The 23606-nt window shown below is 41.8% G+C and overlaps 1 protein-coding gene across 2 annotated transcripts in view; it reads right to left on the reverse strand.

The window, feature by feature from the left end:
- LOC109897225 (microtubule-associated serine/threonine-protein kinase 2) overlaps window positions 1–23606 on the reverse strand; it is a 146653-nt gene that overhangs the window by 58817 nt on the left and 64230 nt on the right. For both annotated transcript variants that reach the window (XM_031833704.1, XM_031833703.1), the window contains one exon: window positions 11173–11264. In XM_031833704.1, coding sequence (XP_031689564.1) covers window positions 11173–11264 — 92 coding nt within the window. The remainder of the gene's footprint in view (window positions 1–11172; window positions 11265–23606) is intronic.

Below are 23606 nucleotides of genomic sequence, written 5' to 3' on the forward strand. Positions count from 1 at the left end.
GTAGCACCTTACGGTCGGATGCCGAGCACTTTAACATACCAGTCGGTGATGCAACCTGTCAGGATGCTTTCAATGGTGCAGCTGTATAACTTTTTGAGGATCTGAGGACCCATGCCAAATCTTTTCAGTCTCCTGAGGGGAAAAGGCTTTGTAGTGCCCTCTTCACGTCTGTCTTGGTGTGTGTGGACCATTATAGTTTCCTGGTGATGTGGACACCAAGGAGCTTGAAACTCTCAACCTGCTCCACTACAGGCCGGTTGATGTGAATGTGGGCGTGTTCGGCCCTCCTTTTCCTGTAGTCCACAATCATTTTCTTTGTCTTGCTCACGTAGAAGGAGAGGTTTTGTCCTGGCACCACACTGCCAGGTCTCTGACCTCCTCCCTATAGGCTGTCTCATCGTTGTCTGTGATCAGGCCTACCACTGTTGTGTCATCAGCAAACTTAACGATGGTGTTGGATTCGTGCTTGGCCACGCAGTCGTGGGTGAACAGGGAGTACAGGAGGGGACAAAGCATGCACCATAGAGGGGCCCACGTGTTAAGGATCAGCATGGCAGATGTGTTGTTGCCTACCCTCACCACCTGAGGGTGTTGTCAGGAAGTCCAGGATCCAGTTGCAGAGGGAAGTGTTTAGTCCCAGGGTCCTTAGTTTAGGGATGAGCTTTGTGGGCACTATGGTATTGAATGCTGAGCTGTAGTGAATGAACAGCATGCTCACATAGGTGTTCCTTTTGTCCAGTTGGGAAAGGGCAGTGTGGAGAGCGATTGAGGTTGCATCATCTGTGGATCTGTTGTGGCGGTATGCTGGTGTTGATATGAGCCATGACCAACCTTTCAGTTCACTTATTGGCTACTGACACGAGTGCTACGGGCCAGTAGTCATTTAGGCAGGTTACGTTCACTTTCTTGGGCACAGGGACTATGGTGATCTGCTTGAAACATGTAGGTATTACAGACTTGGTCAGGGAGAGGTAGAAAATGTCAGTGAAGACACTTGCCAGTTGGTCCGCACATGCTCTGGGTACACGTCTTAGTAATCCATCTGGCCCCGCGGCCTTGTGAATGTTGACCTGTTGGTCTTGCTCACATTGGCTATGGAAAGCATGATCAAACAGTAGTCCGGAACAGCTGGTGCTCTCACGCATGCTTCAGTGTTGCTTGCCTCGAAGCAAGCATAAAAGGCATTTAGCTCATCTGGTAGGCTCGCGTCACTGGGCAGCTCGCAGCTGGGTTTCCCTTTATAGTCCATAATAGTTTGCAAGCCCTGCCACATCCGACAAGCGTCAGAGCCGGTGTAGTAGGATTCAATCTTAGTCCTCAATCTAGTCCTGTATTGACACTTTGCCTGTTTGATGGTTCGTCTGAGGCCATAGTGGGATCTCATAAGCGTTCAGATTAGTGACCCGCTCATTGAAAGCGGCAGCTCTAGCCTTTAGCTCGGTACGGATGCTGCCTGTAATCCATGGCTTCTGGTTGGGATATGTGCGTACGGTCACTGTGAGGATGTTGTTGATGCACAGAATTGATGAAGCCGGTGACTCAGGTGGTATAGTCCTCAATGCGATTGGATGAATCCCAAAACATATTCTAGTCTGTGCTAGCAAAACAGTTCTGTAGCTTAGCATCCACGTCATCTGACCACTTCTGCATTGAGAGAGTCACTGGTACTTCCTGCTTTAGTGTTTGCTTGTAAGCAGGAATCAAGAGGATATAATTATGGCCAGATTTGCCAAATGGAGGGCAAGGGAGAGCTTTGCACGCATCTTTGTGTGATGAGTAAAGGTGGTCTAGAGTTTTTTTTCCCTCTGGTTGCACATGTGACATGCTGGTAGAAATTAGGTCAAACGGATTTAAATTTGCCTGCATTAAAGTCCCCGGCCACTAGGAGCGCCGCTTCTGGATGAGCATTTTCTTGTTTGCTTATGGCCTTGAGTGTGGTCTTCGTACCAGCGTCGGTTTTTGGTGGTAAATAGACGGCTACGAAGAATATAGTTGACTGTCTTGGTAGATATTGTGGTCTACATCTTATCATGAGGCACATGAGGCCTCGAGGCAAGCAATACCTCGAGACTACCTTTTTAGACATTGCGCACCAGTTGTTATTGACAAATAGACACACACCCCCACCCCTCGTCTTACCAGAGTTACATAATAAGTTGCATGGACTCACTTGGTGTGCAATAATAGTGTTTACCATTATTTCTGAATGACTACCTCCTCTCTGTACCCCACATATACAATTATATGTAAGGTCCCTCAGTCAAGCAGTGAATTTCAAACACCGATTCAACCACAAAGACCAGGGAGGTTTTCCAATGTCTCACAAAGAAGGGCACCTATTATTTGATGGGTACAAAAAAAGCAGCAATGAATATCCCTTTGAACATGATGAAGTTAATTACACTTTATGGTGTATAAATACACCCAGTCACTATACGTCCTGAATACAATACGTTATGTTTGGGGCAAGTCCAATACAACACCTACACTGAGTACCACTCTTCATATTTTCACGCATGGTGGTGGCTGCATCATGCTATGGATATGCTTGTCATCGGCAAGGACTAGGATGTTTTTTATGATAAAACATTTAACAGAATAGAGCTAAGCACAGGCAAAATCCTAGAGGAAAACTGGTTTCAGTCTGCTTTTTTAAATGTACATTTTATTTCACCTTTATTTAACCATGTAGGCTAGTTGAGAACAAGTTCTCATTTACAACTGCAACCTGGCCAAGATAAAGCAAAGCAGTGTGACACAGACAACAGCACTGAGTTACACATGGAATAAACAATAAACAAGCCAACAATACAATAAACAAGTCAATGACAGTCAATAAATAGGCCATAGGATCGAATAATTACAATTTAGCAGATTAACACTGGAGTGATAAATGAGCAGATGAAGATGTGCAAGTAGAGATACTGGTGTGCAAAAGAGACACGGAGACAAATTCACATTTCATCATGACAATAACCTAAAACACAAGGCCAAATATACACTGGAGTTGGAATAATATGGCATGACTTTAGTGGCTGTTTAAGCAATGATCAACAAACAATATGACAGAGCTTGAAGAATTATGTGAAAATATTGTGCAAAGCTCTTAGAGACTTACCCCAAAAGTATATATTTCCCCCTTCCACTTTGACATTAGTATTTGGTGTCGATCGTTGACCCAAAAACTACATTTAAATCTATTTGAATCCCAGTAAGACAACAAGATGTGGGGAAAGTCCAGACGTGTGAATACTTTCTGAAGATACTGTATACTGAACAAAAATATAAATGCAACATTTAAAGTGTTGGTCCCATGTTTCATGAGCTGAAATAAAAGATCCCAGAAATGTTCCATACGCACCAAAAGCTTATTTTTCAAAAATGTTGTGCAGAAATGTGTCTCATCACCATTAGTGTGCATTTCTCCTTTGCCAATATAATCCTTTAAAAAAAAAAAAAATATTTCACCTTTATTTAACCAGGTAGGCTAGTTGAGAACAAGTTCTCATTTGCAACTGCGACCTGGCCAAGATAAAGCATAGCAGTGTGAGCAGACAACAAAGAGTTACACATGGAGTAAACAATTAACAAGTCAATAACACAGTAGGTGTGACATATCAAGATCATTACACAGGTGCACCTTGTGCTGTGGACAATAAAAGGCCACTCTAAAAATGTGCATTTTTGTCACACCTCACAATACCCAAAGATGTCTCAAGTTTAGAGGGAGCGTGCAATTGGCATGCTGACTGCAAGAATGTCCACCAGAGCTGTTGCCACAGAATTTTATGTTCATTTTTCTATCATAAGCCACCTCCAACATCATTTTAGAGAATTTGGCAGTACTGTACGTCCAACTGGCCTCACAACCGCAGACCACGCAAGCCCAGGACCTCCACACCCGGCTTCTTCACCTGCAGGATCATCTGAGACCAGCCACTTGGACAGGTGATGAAACTGAGAAGTATTTCTGTCTGTAATAAAGCCCTTTTGTATGGAAAAACGAATTATGATTAGCTGGGCCTGGCTCCCCAGTGGGTTGGCTTGGCTCCCACGTGGATGGATCAATGCCCTCCCAGGCCCACCCATACACAGTCATGTGAAATCCATAGATCAGGGCCTGATGAATTTATTCAAATTGACTGATTTCTTTATATGAACTGTAACTCAGTAAAATCGTTGAAGTTGTTTGTGCATGTTGAGTTTATATTGTTGCTCAGTTTAGCAAGCCACGTGACTCACTTTCTGTAGGAGCGAACCATTTTCGTGAACGGGGTGGTGTACCTAGTAAACTGGCCACCGAGTGCACATGTGTGGGTGCTCTAGAGGGAGCGATGACAGAAAAGCCAATAGAAGCCAGAGGTTAAGATCATAGCTTCTCTCCTCCAGAATGTCCTGCAACCCAAATTGTGTGTGTGTGTGTGTGTGTGAACGTGTATGTGCATGCGTGCGAGCGTGTGTGCTTGACAGCCTATACAGTTGTACTATTTCCTGTTGAAGAAATGAGCTGGTTGTGATTGCATTTCACTAAATGTCACCAGGCTCAACTTAATCCACCAATAAGAACACACGGGCCACAGCCTCTGTTGAGACAGTGCTGTGATTTCCTGTCTGCCTGTCTGTTACTCTCTCCAGCTCCTTACTCTATCGCTCCTACAATTTTCTCTCATTCTCTATATCTATCTCTTTGGAAGAGGGGTGTGGGTGCCTGCGTGCATCTGTGTGTGTGTGAGTGTGTGTGTGTGTGTGGTGGCCGGCATGGCAAACTGTCAGAGCATTCACCTAAACCTGTCAGATTACATTAGGCTGCTGCATCAACGCTGGAGACACCTGAACGGAGATAAACACACAGGCACGCATGCATGCACATGCTAGGGATGTGACAAATGGACAATTTTGCTAAACGTTTAAACATCATAACATTCAGAGAAAAAAAAACAACATACAAATCCACATCAATTCACAATGCATAATAATGGTCTTTTTACACATGACCGCTAGGGCCGGGCAATGAAGTGACATCTACCGCAGTCATATACCCTTGAAAGCGCCTCGGCAACGGCATGTTTGTTTGTCTGTAACGGTACACTACAGCTTTTCAAACGCCGACATGAAACCTTCTCTGGAGATAAGTTTCGAAGCGCCACTGAATGGGCATTTGTCTGTATAGGAATGCCCCATCTGAGCCGGGATTAACGTCCATCACTAGGTGGGCAGAACTGTCAATCAAATAATCTTGAGCTGCCTGCATGCAGCCTGCCTGTATGCTGCTTGCGCGCAGACCACTCTCTCCTAAAATAATAACTTTAAAGTTTGTTAAATACCGTGATTTACCATGACATTCAGTAGAAAGAAAACTTCTGCTAGGAATCGACTCGAGACAGATTAGTTGCCATACTTCCACAAACACATCTTTCATAGCGAGCTAGCGAAGAGAGAGGAGGGACATAGAATAGGCAGGTCGGCCACCAGGCAGAAGGAGTCAGAACCCTGCACTAGGTCAATCTATCCACAATCAAAAACTGTATTTCGCAATGGAATGTTGTATTTCGCAACTTCAGCAAAGCAGGGCCTATCATCAATGAATAGGCTAGGATATTCTACATGCAACAGATTGAAGACTGAACACACTCACATTATTAGCGAAGATTAAGAGCAGCAGAGCAAGCTGCACTTTGATTTTAATTCAGTGGAGGAAAAAAAACAACAACATTGTTTATCCATTAGGGATTTTTCTTAACAATAAAGGATCCCAATTTTGTTTAAATGTTTTAACGTTAAAACGTTCACAACCCTAGCGCACACACACAGACATGTACACAATCCCCAGCGACAAGGAGCTACAGTATGTAACGCGTTGACTCTGACTAAACAACCAGTGAACACTATTTACTGAATGTGTATGAGTGTTCTCTGTATGTGTGACTTGCTGGGTGGATCCATGCTGTGTTGGCACTTTTCCATGTCATGGAACGATTGTCTCCACATGCAGTGGTTCCGGTTCTATCCACACAGACACACACTCTAATGTCACAGGAACAGCAGAGCCACTAGGCCCTGACTGTGCAGAGCTCAGTGTGTATTCTCAGCTCCTAATTGGGTCGTATGAAAATAAATAATTGTATGTACAGTGTTTTGTAGGCTAAACAGCCGGTAACAGACTCATTGAAAGGTGTCCATCCACTCTACCCAGAGTGTGTGGAAACACGCTTTGCTGATTACATTTCACTTCCTTATGTTAATAAAATACATTTTACCGAGACAAATATGATCATAATTGTTCTGAATCATTCAACGAGGTCATTCTCTAACATATTATTAGCCTTATATTTTTTTTAAAGTCGGATTTCGCAGCATCCGATAATAAGAACTGAGCTCTGTTGACATAGCAGTGCAGGTTTCTCGTAACTTTTTTACATTTTGTGGTCATCGTCTTCAATTTTTCATTTTACATTTTGTGGTCGTCGTCTTCAGTTGTTTCCGCGAGTGGCAAAAAGCTAAATTAGCATGACACGAGCTGAATTAAAGGCTTGGCATCAGTGCGCCATTGACATTTCACAGAGATACGCTTGTTTTTGTGAGAAATCTTTGAAAAAGAAGAGGAATTTCAAATGAATATGAAAAGTGTATACTACCGTACATGTCATGTCTCAAAATCGATGTCCATCTTACCTCTATATTATTTGATGTCCTGTGTATTCGAGAAGAAAGATGACGAGTTCAACGGGAAAGTGAGCCTGTCAGGTAGCTAGTAGCCTTAATTCTTGCACAGAATCCAGCCTAGTTGACGCAATGTAATTTCCCAGTTTTTTGACAACTATTTTTCTCTGGCCTCTTATTGACTTAACTTAGTCACCTTAATTCTTAATCCTACAAAGGTGAAAACTCCAATAACGTTTGAACGGATAATGATTGAGACATAAGGTTTGGACCATTGGATTTCTCTGAGGATTATCTACACAATTAACATATGAATAATGTATGCATTTTTGATTGGACACCCTACTCAATGTCAGCCGGCTACTTTTTCCACTTCAGAAATTAACTAGGCTTTTCATTTAAAGGTTTCAATTTGCTAGTCAGAAAAGTCTGTATAGCCTTTCTCCCACTAGAACAAACGATATGCATCTTCTAGTGATCCATTGATAGGACAGGCACCTGTCAGTCACAAAGCAAGCAATGACAGCGAAACACTGCTGTCTGTCCCGCCTCTCGGTACCTGTGTTATTTTGTGTGCTGTGGTTGGCTGCAGTCAAATTTATTTTCACGGAGGAGGGAAGACCATGATGCTTCTTCATTGTCTCCTGTGAGTGAATTTACACGTCCCATGTAATGTAAGTGGTAACGATGAGTTTTTTGTGGCACATTCATTTGTTTTCTTTCGCATGCTTCATAGGCCTATAGCCAGCCACGGAGACAGGGCGCATAGGCTATTTACTGTTTTTTTGATTGACGACCGAACAGCTTAGTTTATAAAAGATGTCAACCTGAATTAATAAAGTTCAATATACTGTATATCCCTTTAGTATTCATAAATCATACAACATAGTTAAATGTCCATGGCATCGCATCTGGACAAGTAATCTTGTTAGTATTTTCCTAGGATTCGAAGCCCATGTCGAGACTTGCCAGTGTACCCTAATGTAAACTCACTCACTTTTGTACATCGCCTTGGTCCGTACAATTGCCCTTATTTTAGCACCCCAAAAACGTAATACTTCCAGATCAACTGTAATGTCAATACCATTGTAAAACACAATTTCTCCCCTTTCCAACAGAATCAATTACATGACCTAAACGCTGCCCGTTTCAAGAAGGCAATGAGCCCCGTCGGGTCTTTTTAAAAATGGCGGGTGGGGAAGCGAAACTAATGCGTGATAGTGAGAAGGAGAGAGGTTGTGTGGGAAAATTGCTTTTTTTCACTCTGTCCAACTTGTCACCGTACCGCCTCTAAAATGTAAATAAAACACAATAAAGAGTTTATATAATGTGTCATTACATACCTATTTGAAGGTTTGTGTCAAATTTGAATCGGGTTTTTAGGGCGGTGCTAAAGTGATCTTAGAAGTAAACATTGGCTTTGAGAATGATGATCGCATGCCATGATGACGCAAAAAAATTACTGGGTATCCCCCCTTACCCCGTCACTGTCCATTTCTTGTTTTTAAACGATGAGAGAAGTGCTACACCTGGTGGAGAGAGATTGTAAGACAGAAATAGTTGCTTTATGCGTGCTGTACGTTACGACATGACACGTCAAGATGTAACGGAGGGTCAGTTTGTTTCAACTTCTCTCCAATACTATAGAGCCATTACCATGTCGATCAACGCTTGAATAGAAACGTAGTTCACACCCCCGAATTTGAAATCAACACAGTCGCTAGAGTCCCATTCGTTTTCTTTGTAGCCTGGTTTGAATGTTGCGGTTGCGCACATTCGTACGGAATGGGGTGAGTTTACATTACCTAGTGACCGGTTGATCACGAACAACCTGATATTTTTAGGCGAACGGAACCAAACGTTAGACTTCAGTGCGGCTTTTGACATTAGGCTTTTGACATTAGGCTTTTGACATTATCATAGTCTGCTGATGGAAAAGCGTATGTGTTAAGACTGTTTTCAATTTGACTAACGACATGCCACTGGCATTGAGTAAAGCCAGCGTGTCTATGTACGCGGATGACTCAATACTATACACATCAGCTACTACAGCAAGTGAAATCCCTACAACACTTAACTTAAGACCTGCAGTTCATTTCAGAATGGGTGGCAAGGAATAGGTTAGTCCTAAATATTTCAAACTAAAAGCATTGTATGTGGGACAAATCATTCACTAAACCCTAAACCTCAAGTAAATCTTGTAAGAAATAATGTGGAAATCTAGCAAGTTGTGGTGACCACTGCCATGGTCAAAACATGTTGTTACATTAGCTAAGATGGGGAGAAGTCTGTCCATAATAAAGCGCTGCTCTGCCTTTTTAACAACACTATCAACAAGGCAGGTCCTACATGCTCTAGTTTTGCAGCACCTGGACTACTGTCACACCTTGACCATAGAGAGCCCTCAGGGTTCTCTATGGTGTTTTAGGTCAGGGCGTGACTAGGGGGGTTTCTAGGTATTACATTTCTATGTTGGTTTGTGTGTATGATTTGATGAAAGTGTCAACAATGGAGTAGTCGACTGTTTTCTGTGTAGCAAAGCCCCTGTTTAACACCAGCTTCATTCTTCAATCATAGCTGTAGATCTATTCATGGGTGCCTGACATTGTATAAAAGTGGGGGTGCACAATCTGGCGGGGAGGGGGGGGGGGGTCAAAGAGAAGACTAGAATATTTATTCTGACTAGATTACTAATCTACAACCTTCCCAAAAAAGTCCCACCCACAGTGATTGATTGGCAGGTCTGAAACCCTAACTCTATGATTTACACACATCCTGCCCCATCCCCTGACAATACCACCCACAGTGATTGATTGACATGCCAAACTGTTAAAGGTTTAAATTACAGAAGGACACATTGGCTTCCTTACCCTATGTGTCCACAGCAGCTGAGCCAATATAATTCATAATTTGAAACAACATTTTTTTGTGGCAATTCATATCAGTAAAACTTTAAATATGACTTTAATCTCAAGAGAAGACAGGTTTAATGTTTAAAAAAGGTAATCTTACTTAGTAAATAGTCCTGATCATATAGGCCTAGACCTAGACAATATCCAAAACAACTAACAATACACTGAATTCATACATTTTCAGTCATTTTTATTGTAAAGTCATCTTTCTACTCAATACCACAACTAATTTGACCTGTCAGGTAGGTAAGGTAGCAGGTAATGGACCCTATCAGATAGTTATATAGTTGGTGATGTATATAAACTAATTATAACGTAATTTTTTTTTTGTTAGATTACAATTGTACAATTCATGCTCCACGCATAAAAACCACAAAGACAGCCGGAAAGTCCCGAACGCAAGATCGTAATTTTGATGACTCACACGGTGAGACATCTGTAGCCTACTGTACATGGGAAACTGGTGCGCACCAAGTTCTACTTCCCATTTTAGTTTGGAAAACAGCTGTGAGGATTTTTCTACAAATATTCACAACATATTGACACAATTACAATCTTCATAGTATAAAAATGTAATTGAATCAATTACACGTGTTTTTTTTGCTTTTTACAAAGTGTTTAATTTGCATAGCCATAGAGGCATACTCACATTTGCATAGCAAGTGCTGCTACAGTACACCCTGCTACCACACAAAGCTTGGCCATCTTGATGAATACTAATGCAATTGCTAGCTAGCTCCATACTACTAACCCACGAGTTTATAATATTTTTTACCCACAAGAAAATGAAGAGTGAACATGGATTTTTATTTCCTCACGCTGTTGTGGGATTGTTTTCCGAAGTAAGAGCTGATTCGGAGAAAACCTCATTCAACTTTTAGAGCAATATTACAGTATAATAAAAAGGTATTTTAAGAGTTTGTAACTTGTGAACGTTTTCTTGGAGTGCTCTTGCTAGCAGATACCCATAGACTTCCGTCATTGCACTAACGCTAGTTAGCATTGGCTAGCAAAACTACCCCTAACTTCCTTCACACTGGACACAGAGACATAAAAATGGTATCCACGAGTTAATCTGACTCTATGGAAGCAGATAAAAGTCCCGAAGTATCCCTTTAACGTTTTCAATGATTTAGTTGTGTATTTTGGATGGAATCAAGTCATCAGCATGTGCCAGAGGCCACCAAAATAGAGCTTGTTCTGCAATTTCTTTCCTGGAACTCCCTGGCTGGCTACTTTTGCTATTTGGCTAGCTACTCGATGTACTTACGGAAAACACTGATGTGATGTTGTATTTCTGGTGGACCACATGTAGACTTTTCTGCTGAAAACCCCCAGAGAGAGACAGCATGCTGTTTGTTTATGTTATAATGAACTGCTCCATATAAAAGCTCCATATTTGATGGGGGTTGTGTGTGTGTGTGTGTGTGTGTGTGTGTGTGTGTGTGTGTGTGTGTGTGTGTGTGTGTGTGTGTGTGTGTGTGTGTGTGTGTGTGTGTGTGTGTGTGTATGTGTGTGTGTGTGTGTGTGTGTGTGTGTGTGTGTGTGTGTGTGTGTGTGTGTGTGTGTGTGTGTGTGTGTGTGTGTGTGTGTGTCTTACCTGGGTGTCCATGTAGTGGTGAGTGTGGTCTGGGTAGTGTAGGAGAGGTGCTGGATGTCACAATAAGGCTCTTCCTATTGCTGGTCCGACAGCTGGGGAGAAAGGAGACACACACACTTAGAGAAGAGCCACAAACACACTTAAAAACGACAACAACACACACACACCGAGGCAGTACATTCAATTGAACTGGGAGGAGATTTCCAGTATATCTGGAACCAGATGAACACTTATTCCCATAATGTGTTCTATCAACACGCCGTTCACTCTTCCAGTGTCCGCATATCAACGAAAAAGTCGCTTTATTAAGACTCTCCACTTCAAGCACATTAGGGGTTACAGTAGACCTAGTTAAAGGAACAGTGTAGCAACTCCACACACACACACACACACACACACACACACACACACATACACACACACACACAGCGTTCCAGCTGACCCCAGAGTCTCTGTGTTTCTGTCCCTCCTCTCTCTCTGTCCCCACTCTCAGTAACGGCTCCACTCAGTCTGAGCAGCTTTTCATCTCTCTCTCTCTAAAGACCCAATCATCACAGCTGGAAGCCTGTACAGTACTCAATGCCCACTGATCAGAACTGCACACTACATTGGATTTGTGTGAGGTGACTGACTGAGGAGGGTGAGTGTGTGTGTGTGTGTGTGTGTGTGTGTGTGTGTGTGTGTGTGTGTGTGTGTGTGTGTGTGTGTGTGTGTGTGTGTGTGTGTGTGTGTGTGTGTGTGTGTGTGTGTGTGTGTGTGTGTGTGTGTGTGAGAGAGAGAAAGAAAGGACAGTGTGTGTGTGTGTGTCCATCTGTCCGTCCGTGAGGACGGTGTGTCAGTGTGTGTGTGTCCGTTACTGTTGATCTCTAGTTTTATGAGTATAATAAGCCATTAACTGTTCGCAGTAAGAATCCCAACATAAAAACACCTGCAGAGCTCAATGACGTCTTTGCACTACTACTATAGCTGCTAGCCTAGTACTGCTGCAATGATGATGACGCTAATGTTCAGTACACAAGCATACAAAACAGGTATATACACACACACACACACACACACACACACACACACACACACACACACACACACACACACACACACACACACACACACACACACACAGCAAACTAACAGTGCCATCAGTCAGCTCTGCTTAATGTTTGTATCTCACAGCAGGTGGTCTACAGCAGGGAGCCTGCATAGGAGTGGAGAGAAGAGGAGAAGAGAGGACAGAAGAGGAGAGATGAGATGAAAGAGGAGAAGGGGAGAGAAGATAGTTTCACGTTTGAAGAGGAGAGGAGAAGAGAGGTGATGAAAGAGGAGACAGTGGTTCGAACTAGAGGTCAACCGATTAATCGGAATGGCCAATTAATTAGGGTCGATTTCAAGTTTTCATAACAATCGGAAATCTTTTTGGACATCGATTTGGCCAATTTTTTTTATTTTTAATTTATTTAATCTTTATTTAACTAGGCAAGTCAGTTAAGAACACATTCTTATTTTCAATGACGGCCTAGGAACGGTGGGTTAACTAACTGCCTCGTTCAGGGGCAGAACGACAGATTTTTACCTTGTCAGCTCGAGGGATTCAATCTTGCAACCTTACAGTTAACTAGTCTAACGCTCTAACCACCTGATTACATTGCACTCCACGAGTAGACTGCCTGTTACGCAAATGCAGTAAGCCAAGGTAAGTTGCAAGCTAGCATTAAACTTACCTTATAAAAAACAATCAATCAATCATAATCACTAGTTAACTACACATGGTTGATGATATGACTAGTTTATCTAGCGTGTCCTGCGTTGGATATAATCGATGCAGTGCGTATCATTGCTCCAATGTGTACCAAACCATAAACATCAATGCCTTTCTTAAAATCAATACACAGAAGTATATATTTTTTAACCTGCATATTTAGAGTCAGTCCAACAGTTTGGGCATTCTAGTTTGCCAGAATTTTACGTAATTATGACATAACATTGAAGGTTGTGCAATGTAACAGGAATATTTAGACTAATGGATGCCACCCGTTAGATAAAATACGGAATGGTTCCGTATTTCACTGAAAGAATAAACGTCTTGTTTTCAAGATGATAGTTTCCGGATTCGGCCATATTAATGACCTAGGGCTTGTATTTCTGTGTGTTATCATGTTATAGCTAAGTCTATGATTTGATAGAGCAGTCTGACTGAGCGGTGGTAGGCAGCAGCAGGCTCGTAAGCATTCATTCAAATACTTATCTTCCACCATAATTTGCAAATAAATTCATAAAAAATCCTACAATATGATTTTCTGGATTTTTTTTCTCATTTTGTCTGTCATAGTTGAAGTGTACCTATGATGAAAATTACAGGCCTCTCTCATCTTTTTAAGTGGGAGAACTTGCCCAATTGGTGGCTGACTAAATACTTTTTTGCCCCACTGTATATATACAGTGCCTTGCGAAAGTATTCGGCCCCCTTGAACTTTACGACCTTTTGCCACATTTCAGGCTTCAAACATAAAGATATAAAACTGTATTTTTTTGTGAAGAATCCACAACAAGTGGGACACAATCATGAAGTGGAACGACATTTATTGGATATTTCAAACTTTTTTAACAAATCAAAAACTGAAAAATTGGGCGTGCAAAATTATTCAGCCCCCTTAAGTTAATACTTTGTAGCGCCACATTTTGCTGCGATTACAGCTGTAAGTCGCTTGGGGTATGTCTCTATCAGTTTTGCACATCGAGAGACTGAAATTTTTTCCCATTCCTCCTTGCAAAACAGCTCGAGCTCAGTGAGGTTGGATGGAGAGCATTTATGAACAGCAGTTTTCAGTTCTTTCCACAGATTCTCGATTGGATTCAGGTCTGGACTTTGACTTGGCCATTCTAACACCTGGATATGTTTATTTTTGAACCATTCCATTGTAGATTTTGCTTTATGTTTTGGATCATTGTCTTGTTGGAAGACAAATCTCCGTCCCAGTCTCAGGTCTTTTGCAGACTCCATCAGGTTTTCTTCCAGAATGGTCCTGTATTTGGCTCCATTCATCTTCCCATCAATTTTAACCATCTTCCCTGTCCCTGCTGAAGAAAAGCAGGCCCAAACCATGATGCTGCCACCACCATGTTTGACAGTGGGGATGGTGTGTTCAGGGTGATGAGCTGTGTTGCTTTTACGCCAAACATAACGTTTTGCATTGTTGCCAAAAAGTTCAATTTTGGTTTCATCTGACCAGAGCACCTTCTTCCACATGTTTGGTGTGTCTCCCAGGTGGCTTGTGGCAAACTTTAAACAACACTTTTTATGGATATCTTTAAGAAATGGCTTTCTTCTTGCCACTCTTCCATAAAGGCCAGATTTGTGCAATATACGACTGATTGTTGTCCTATGGACAGAGTCTCCCACCTCAGCTGTAGATCTCTGCAGTTCATCCAGAGTGATCATGGGCCTCTTGGCTGCATCTCTGATCAGTCTTCTCCTTGTATGAGCTGAAAGTTTAGAGGGACGGCCAGGTCTTGGTAGATTTGCAGTGGTCTGATACTCCTTCCATTTCAATACTTTCGCAAGGCACTGTATATATATATATATATATATATATATATATATATAAATATTACTATTTGTCACATATCAGTTTTTTTTTTTTAGTAAGGCAGCTACAAAATGCAGGTGTTTCAACCTAGCTCAGTGCTTTCTGTGGTGGTGGGGCAGCCAGCAGAAAATACAGAGCATAGGGGTTGGTAATGTTCTCTAGTTATGGCGTGATTGGCTCAGTGTTCTGTCACTCATGTCTAAGGGTAGAGCTTGAAAATTCAAGCCCCTTAGGTGCTGCCATAGAGTTATATTAGAAGTGCCCATCCAAGAAGGCTCAAGATCATTGGCCACAGATAAAATGGCATCTGGCAGAGAAAATGTACTGTTTAGCAACCAGACAAGTCTCCACTGATAGCCAGGTGTAGCAGTGGTAAATTGTTGGGACTGCTGTTGGGACAGCTTTATGTACCGTTTTAGTGCAATTAATGTTTTGTTCAGTGTTGTGTAGTGGCTTTGCTAGCATGCATCCCCAATATTAAATCTTGTTTTGGCCCACCAAGATGTACATGCTAAAATTGCCACTGATTACACCTATCTATACCTACTTTACATTATTTGCGAGATCAGACATAATATCACTATAATCCGAGTGTTCTTTTTTGGAAGTTTCTTTCATTTCAGCGATTCAAATTTGTAAATATTTCAACAGTATCAAAAGATAACTTTTTTTCAATGTCACAAATCTTTCTTCTCTTTCTTGTGATGTAAGTGTCGAGACGATGCTCTGAATCCCAGACGCAACGGAAAAACAATGTATTCCGTTGATCCCATTTCAGCTATTACCGGGTTGTGTTTGACAGGTCATTGCAAACATTTCCGCGGTCGTAATGCTGACGGGAAAAAAAGCGAGAGCATTGAAGAGTCACAGGAGTACAATGAAAGCAATCAATCCAGCGACATTTAAGTGACAAGTGGATTTTGCACCCCTCAAACTCAGGAAATAGAAAAAGACAGATCCTTACGTGGGCAGGGCATGCACTTTGCTACTCAAAGGGTGTGACGGGAGGATGGAGAGAACAGAGGGGTAGTAGAGAGACTAGAGAAACACTCCACCGCATGCACACATATTTAACAACATCCTGTCTAGTGGAGAGAAAAACAGGACCAAATCAAATCCACAACAAGGCCTTGGCACATTAACATAGTTATGGTAAGAGAGCAGCTGTGTGGAGAGAGGCAGTCAGGGGCGTGAAATGAAAGTTGCTCTGTAATTACAATCACCCAGATTTCCCGACATTTCTAAAAACATGTTTTCACTTTGTCATTATGGGGTATTGTGTGTTGATGGGTGAGAGAGAAAAAAAATCAGGCTGTAAAACAACAACATTTGGAATAAGTCAAGGGGTATGCATACTTCCTGAAGGCACTGTAGAATTAAACATAATGATTATGGCTCTAGATTGCAGGAAAAAGCTGTTTCAGGTTTTTGAACAATTCTAAATTATCCAACTTCCAAATGGGGGCCCTAGCACCCCTCTGGACCACCCCCCAGCCACCATCACGCACTTTGTGCCCCCTCAGATTTTTGGTGTTCATGACCCCTACAGTACATGGCAGCCTTGAACACATACATCTGAGGGATTTGTGAGGTGTGTGTGTGTGTGTGGGGACATTTTGCCAGTCCCCAGAAGGAAAGAGGCTATTTCAGGGAAAGGGGTTAGGTTTAGGAGTTTAAGATCTAAGTTAGGTTAAGGAAAATAGGATTGTGTGAGTGTGTGTGCTCAAAGTCTACTTCAAAGCGTTATACACTAAAGAAAGGTTTAACAGAGACTCATCGTAAAGCACAAGTCTCAGGTCAAACAAATCTCTCTCTCTCTGTAACCAGGTGGGAGGTCTTAGCTAGGAGCTACTAGAGTTCGACCGATTAATTGGAATTGGCTGATTAATTAGGGCCGATTTCAAGTTCATATAACAATCGGTAATCTGCCTTTTTGGACGCCGATTATGGCCGATCACATTGCAATCCACGAGGAGACTGTGTAGCAGGCTGAGTACCTGTTATGAGAGTGCAGCATCAGAAGGACCTTGTGGCTGCAAGGAGCCAAGGTAAGTTGCTAGCTAGCATTAAACTCATCTTATAAAAAACCATCAATCTTCGCATAATCACTAGTTAACTACACATGGTTGATGATATTACTAGGTTAACTAGCTTGTCCTGCATTGCATATAATCAATGCGGTGCCTGCTAATTTATCATCGAATCACAGCCTACTTCAACTTCGCCAAACGGGTGATGAATTAACAAAATGAATTAAATATTTTAAACCTGAATATTTAGTTAAAATAAATTCATGTTAGCAGGCAATATTAACTAGGGAAATTGTGTCACTTCTCTTATGTTCAGTGCAAGCAGAGTCAGGGTATATGCAGCAGTTCGGGTCACCTGTCTCGTTGTGAACTGTGTGAAGACCATTTTTTCCTAACAAAGACTGTAATTAATTTGCCAGAATTTTACATAATTATGACATAACATTCAAGGTTGTGCAATGTAACAGCAATATTTAGACTTAGGGTTGCCACCCATTCAATAAAATACGGAACGGTTCCGTATTTCACTGAAAGAATAAACGTTTTGTTTTCGAAACTATAGTTTCCGGATTTGGCCATATTAATGACCAAAGGCTCGTATTTCTGTGTATTTGTTATATATTAACTAAGTCTATGATTTGATATTTGATAGAGCAGTCTGACTGAGGGGTGGTAGGCAGCAGCAGACTCGTAAGCATTCATTCAAACAGCACTTTACTGCTTTTGCCAGCAGCTCTTAGCAATGCTTGAGGCACAGCGCTGTTTATGACTTCAAGCCTATCAACTCTCGAGATTAGGCTGGTAATACTAAAGTGCCTATAAGAACATCCAATAGTCAAAGGTATATGAAATACAAATGGTATAGAGAGTCATAATTCCTATAGTAACTTGCAGCTGAACTGGAAAGGGGTTCCTTCATTATTTTTACGTTCATGTCTTCCATAGAGAATGTCTTGATCTACTTCAAATAAGGTCTGTGTTTCGTGCTTAAACCGCCTCAGCGTTTTGATACTTGTGTAAATCTCACTAGGATAAGGTAATATTTGTCAACATATTTTCATAAATCCACTCTACCCCAAAAATTATCTTCACATATATTTAGCCAATATTGGTCAGAGTTACCTTGTCCGATGGATATCTACAGAGTTATCAAATTGTCAAGGTGGTGTAAGCCTACACGAAACACAGACCTTATTTGAAGTGAATCTAAAAATATCCTATGGAATAAATTAATGAAGGAACCGCTTTTCAGATTTTGCTGGAAGGTGTCATGGAGATTATTATTAAAATAGGATTTCCTGCATATAGAAATTACAGTTTTTGTGTTCAACATTCATCACAGCTAACTTAAACTCTAGTTTTATTATTCAAACAGTTGAGAGTATTTGTGTCTTCAGTATCCTTGTCACTTCAGAGAGCTGTGCGTGTATGTATGATTATATTCATTTTACAGATGGCAGAGAAAAGCAGAGCACCAGTGTGGGACTATTACATTGAATCGGCACCAGGGAAAGCAAGGTGTCTTATTTGTGATAAAGATGAAAGCATGGGGTCAGCAATGGGGTCAGCATAAACCTGTGGAATCACCTTAAGAACACCCATCCCCTTGTCTGGACAAGAAAGCAGGTTGTGCTGAATGTCAAGACTATAACTGGATCACACACAGGAAACTACATCAGAGAGATGTTCTTGACCATGTTGGGATACTGGGAAATCCTCAGGGACAGTGGGGCAAACATGGTGAAAGGTATGAGACTGGCAGAGCTTCCAGACTTCAGCTACAGTGCACACACCCTAGAGCTTGTAATCAATGATGGACTATCCAGTCAGAGAGGTGTGCTAGACATTATTGCCATGTTGAAGAGGTTTTGCAACTCACTTGGACCACTCTGTACTGGCCAAACAGAGGCTGAGGGCCATTCAGGAAGAGCTTGGCCATCCCAAACACAGCATCATCCAAGCAGTTCAAACTCGCTGGAACTCAACACTACACATGTTGCAGAGGATGTTTGAACAGAGGCATGCACTGAATGTGTATGCAGGTGAATACGGACACATCAGCAGTTTGTCTGCTGCACAGTGGGACATTGTCTCTAACCTAATTGAGACTCTGGCACCTACGGAGGAGGTGACAATGGAGATGAGCCACTCCAACTCTACAGCCGAATGCATCATCCCCAGAGTGTCGGTGCGGAATGATGCTGCAGCAGGAGGGTCCTTCTACTCAAGGCATCAAAACTTTACGGAAGACCATGTTGGACAGTCTGACAAGGAGGTTCTCCAAGGCCGAGGAGACAAAGTGCCTGGTGCTGGCAACTGTCCTGGATCCACGTCACAAGAGCTACACCTTCACCTTAGGGACAGCACTAGATAAAGCAAAAGAGTGGCTGAAGGAGGGATCTGACCTACTAAGGAAACCAAATCCCAGAGCCACAGCAGAAGGGACGAGTGAAGAGGAGACCCAGATCCAGGTGCAAAGAGGCAAAGAGTCTGGGTAGATCAGCCACCCAGTCTGGTTGACAGCCTTTGCGCTAGAATCCTTGGAAGCCAAGAGCGCAGGGCTGAAGTCCAGAGCAGTTTTGAAATTGAGTTGGAGCGTTACCTCACAGAGCCTGTCATTGACAGAAAGAGTGGCATGCCTTTGGAGTGGATGAAGCAGAATGAGGACAGACTTCAAACACTCGCTCCACTGGCAAAGACGTTTCTCTGTCCCCCACCTTCTTCGGTCCCAAGCGAGAGAGTGTTCAGTGAGGTGGGGATCATTTATGATAAGCGGACTGACAGGGGAACATGCAGACAAGCTCTGCTTTCTGCACTGCCACCTAAAACTTATTCACTTGGAATATTGAAGACTCATGTTAAAAGGAACCACCAGCTGTCATATGTTCTCATGTTCTGAGCAAGGAACTTAAACGTTAGCTTTTTACATGGCACATATTGCACTTTTACTTTCATTTCCAACAATGTGTTTTTGCATTATTTAAACCAAATTGAACATGTTTCATTATTTATTTGAGACTAAATTGATTTGATTTATGTATTATATTAAGTTAAAATAAAAGTGTTCATTGTTTATTCATCGTTATCGGCTTTTTTTGGTCCTCCAATAATCGTTATCGGCATTGAAAAATCGTAATCGGTCAACCTCTAGGAAATACATCATCTCTCTCCTCACACAGAGCCAGGATAATTATCCTAGATCTAGGCTGCTTTAGGGTTTAGCCTTTTCTGTTGGTGCTTTGTTCACTCCATCTTTTTCGTTCTCTCTCTCTCAGAGAGAGGCCAGAGAGGTCCATCCATACAGCTGCCACTGGGCCTCTCAGACATCCCATGATGCTGTCTACCTGGACCAGAAGCATTGACCCCTGACCACTCTGACAAGTAGAGGTTAGAGGTCAAAGGTAGGAGGGTCTGACGGTTCCATAAAGAGGACAGCTCACACTGCAGAGCGTGCATCTCGACAGATGGTAAGAGACTTATCAAACACACAGCTTCTCATGAAGGAATTCTTACCCAAGCTTGGCTGCTTACGTTGGATGCATACCAATAAACACCCACTGGCCACAGTACAAACATGCATACGCACGCACCAGGGTTTCCGTTAGCCGGTAATAGCTGGCTATTGGCCAATAAAAAAAATGAAAAGCCGAAAAATAAAACCGCCGCTGGGAGAAAAACAAAAAAGGAGTAAAAATGTGCTTCCCAAGTCCGATAATAAGTTGAATGGACTAACTCTGTGTGCAATAAGGATATTTAAGATGATTTTTAAATCTCTGTAACCCACACATACAATTTGCTTTAAGGTCCCTTGGTCAAGCAGTGAATTTCAAGTACAGATTCAACAACAAAGATCAGGGAGGCTTTCCATACAAAGAAACAGGTGTCCTTCCTAACTCAATTGACAGAGAGGAACAAATCCACTCAGGAATTTCACCATGAGGCCAATGGTGATTTTAAACCAGTTACAGAGTTAAATAGCTGTGATAGTAGAAAACTAAGGATGGATCAACAACGTAGTTACTCCACAATACTAACCTAAATGACCGAGTGTAAAGAAGAAAGCCTGTACAGAATACAAATATTCCAAAATGTGCATCCTGTTTGCAATAAGGCACAAAAGTAATACTGCACAAAATGTGGAAAGAAATGTACTTTTTGTCCTGAATACAAAGTATTATGTTTCGGGCAAATCCAACACAACACATCACTGAATACCACTCTTTATATTTTCAAGCATGGTTGTGCCTGCATCATGTTATGGGTATGCTTGTCATCGGCAAGGACTAACAAAGTCCTAGAGGAAAACCTGGTTCAGTCCTCTTTCCAAGACACTGGTAGACAATTCCACCTTTCAGCAGGACAATAACCTAAAATGCAAAGCCAAATATACACTGGAGTTACTTACCAAAATGCCTTGTTAAAGTTTTGACGTAAATCGTCTTGAAAATCTATGGGAAGATTTGAAAATGGCTGTCTAGCAATGATCAATAACTAACTTGACAGAGCTTGAAGAATAAAAAATTAAGAAATGAGTATATAATGTACAAAGATCTTAAGAGACACCCTAAAAGACTCACAGCTGTTATCACTCAGGGGGGATGAATACTTATCTAATACAAATATATTAGAAAAAAAAGTTAAAACGTTAGAATTTATCTTCCACTTTGAGTATTTGAGTGTTGACAAAAAAAGTAGAATTCAATCAATTGTAATACCACTTTGTAACACAACAAAATGTGGAAAAAACTAAGTGGTGTGAATGCTTTCTAAAGTCATTATAAATCCTTTTGACTGGTCATGCTTAAACACATCTAGTACTGGGTTGGACACCCCTTTCCCTCCAGAACAAACAGCTCGATTCAGTCTTAAGTAGCAACATTTGAAATGGTGTTTTTTACATTGGATTAAAGCAGCGACTCTACTTTAAAATTATATATCATATACTACAGTTGAGGAACAATGGGAAAGTGATTCTGCTTTGAAAGTTTGAGAAAATGGCCCTTGAATAGTTTTGGTACACCTACTGGAGAGCTCCTCTTTGTCTATACCCATTCAGCATCATTCACACCCTCTTAAGCCTTAGCCCCACCCTTCTCATTAAGGATTCACATGAGGCCATGTGCTAAACAGTAAGTACGGTAGTGTACAACAAAAGACTTCAAGACTAAAGGCTGGTTTATACTATCGACATGTCTGTATACAGTTGTCGAAGTGACATCATGAACATTCTATTGTCATCCGACAGGGATGTCGCTAGGCCTTCCATCACATCTTAAACTTCTTACCGGGCAAGCACTAAGACGTGGGGGAGGCTGCTGCTGCAGAGACTGCTAGCTACTTCTGTGGCTTGAGACTGTTAGCAAACAGTAAACAGACAGGAAAAGGCTCTGACAGAACGGAGCCACGCACGCAGATAGGCTACGATTTGAATTTGTGGTGAGTTAGAACAGACAGAGAGAGATTATTCACTACTGTAGACTTTGGTCATAATCAAAGCTTTGTTAACCAATATGTTAACGTTTTACTGTGAGGCTGCCTGTAAGTTACAGTGTAACGGACGTTACAAGCTAGCTAACGGTAACGTTAACGGTGTCTTTTAAATTCAACATAAGTTATGTGGCGATGATATCTAATTAACGTTGTATTTAATGTAGTTTTGCTATCTGTGCCAGGCTATAAATGAGACAGATGACATAACATCATGCACATATCTTTTCATACTCAATTGCTTTCATTCAGTAGGCCATTACAATTATCAGTAGGTCATGTGTAGAAAAGGTGACATAGTGTTGATCACAATGTCATTGTATTATCCTCAATTTCTCAACTGTAGGCTAGCTAACGACTAACGTTAGGAGAGGCAGTGCCAGCAGCTCTGCTGAAGGCCAATCCGGTGAGAAATTAAGATTTTACCCGTTCAAACAAACAAATTAAAACTTACACTGAATAATCACCTATTAAGCCTAAATATGAGTTTAATAACAATACATGTCAGAACACAGCAGACAAGAATGAGGGAAAGAATCTGGAGGCTGACAGGGCTGAGGGAGCATGTCTGATGAAGGTTAGTGATAAAAAAGAAAAGCGAGTAGATGTTCAAGCTTTCAGTTAAATTTGTACAGCATATGACAGCATATGTCTTACTTTTGTTAGGCATAAATAAATGATGCTCGTGATATCTTAAAGGGTCATGCAGAAAGAGAGGCTTCTGTGCAAGGCAGAGATCAACATGTGAGCTGTGTAAGTGAGAGAGAGCAAGCATGCCCAGAGAAAGAGGGACAAGAAACAGATCCAGAAAAAGAGGGACAACAAACAGATCCAGAAAGAGAGGGACAACAAACAGATCCAGAAAGAGAGGGACAACAAACAGATCCAGAGAGAGAGGGACAACAAACAGATCCAGAAAGAGAGGGACAACAAACAGATCCAGAGAGAGAGAGAGAGAGAGACAACAAACAGATCCAGAGAGAGAGAGAGGGAGAGAGACAACAAACAGATCCAGAAAGGGAGGGACAACAAACAGATCCAGAAAGAGAGGGACAACAAACAGATCCAGAGAGAGAGAGAGAGAGAGAGAGACAACAAACAGATCCAGAAAGGGAGGGACAACAAACAGATCCAGAGAGAGAGAGACAACAAACAGATCCAGAAAGGGAGGGACAACAAACAGATCCAGAAAGAGAGGGACAACAAACAGATCCAGAGAGAGAGGGACAACAAACAGATCCAGAGAGAGAGGGACAACAAACAGATCCAGAAAGAGAGAGAGAGAGAGAGACAACAAACAGATCCAGAAAGGGAGGGACAACAAACAGATCCA

The sequence above is a fragment of the Oncorhynchus kisutch genome, linkage group LG10, assembly GCF_002021735.2.
Source record: "Oncorhynchus kisutch isolate 150728-3 linkage group LG10, Okis_V2, whole genome shotgun sequence".
Classification (NCBI taxonomy): Eukaryota; Metazoa; Chordata; class Actinopteri; order Salmoniformes; family Salmonidae; genus Oncorhynchus; species Oncorhynchus kisutch.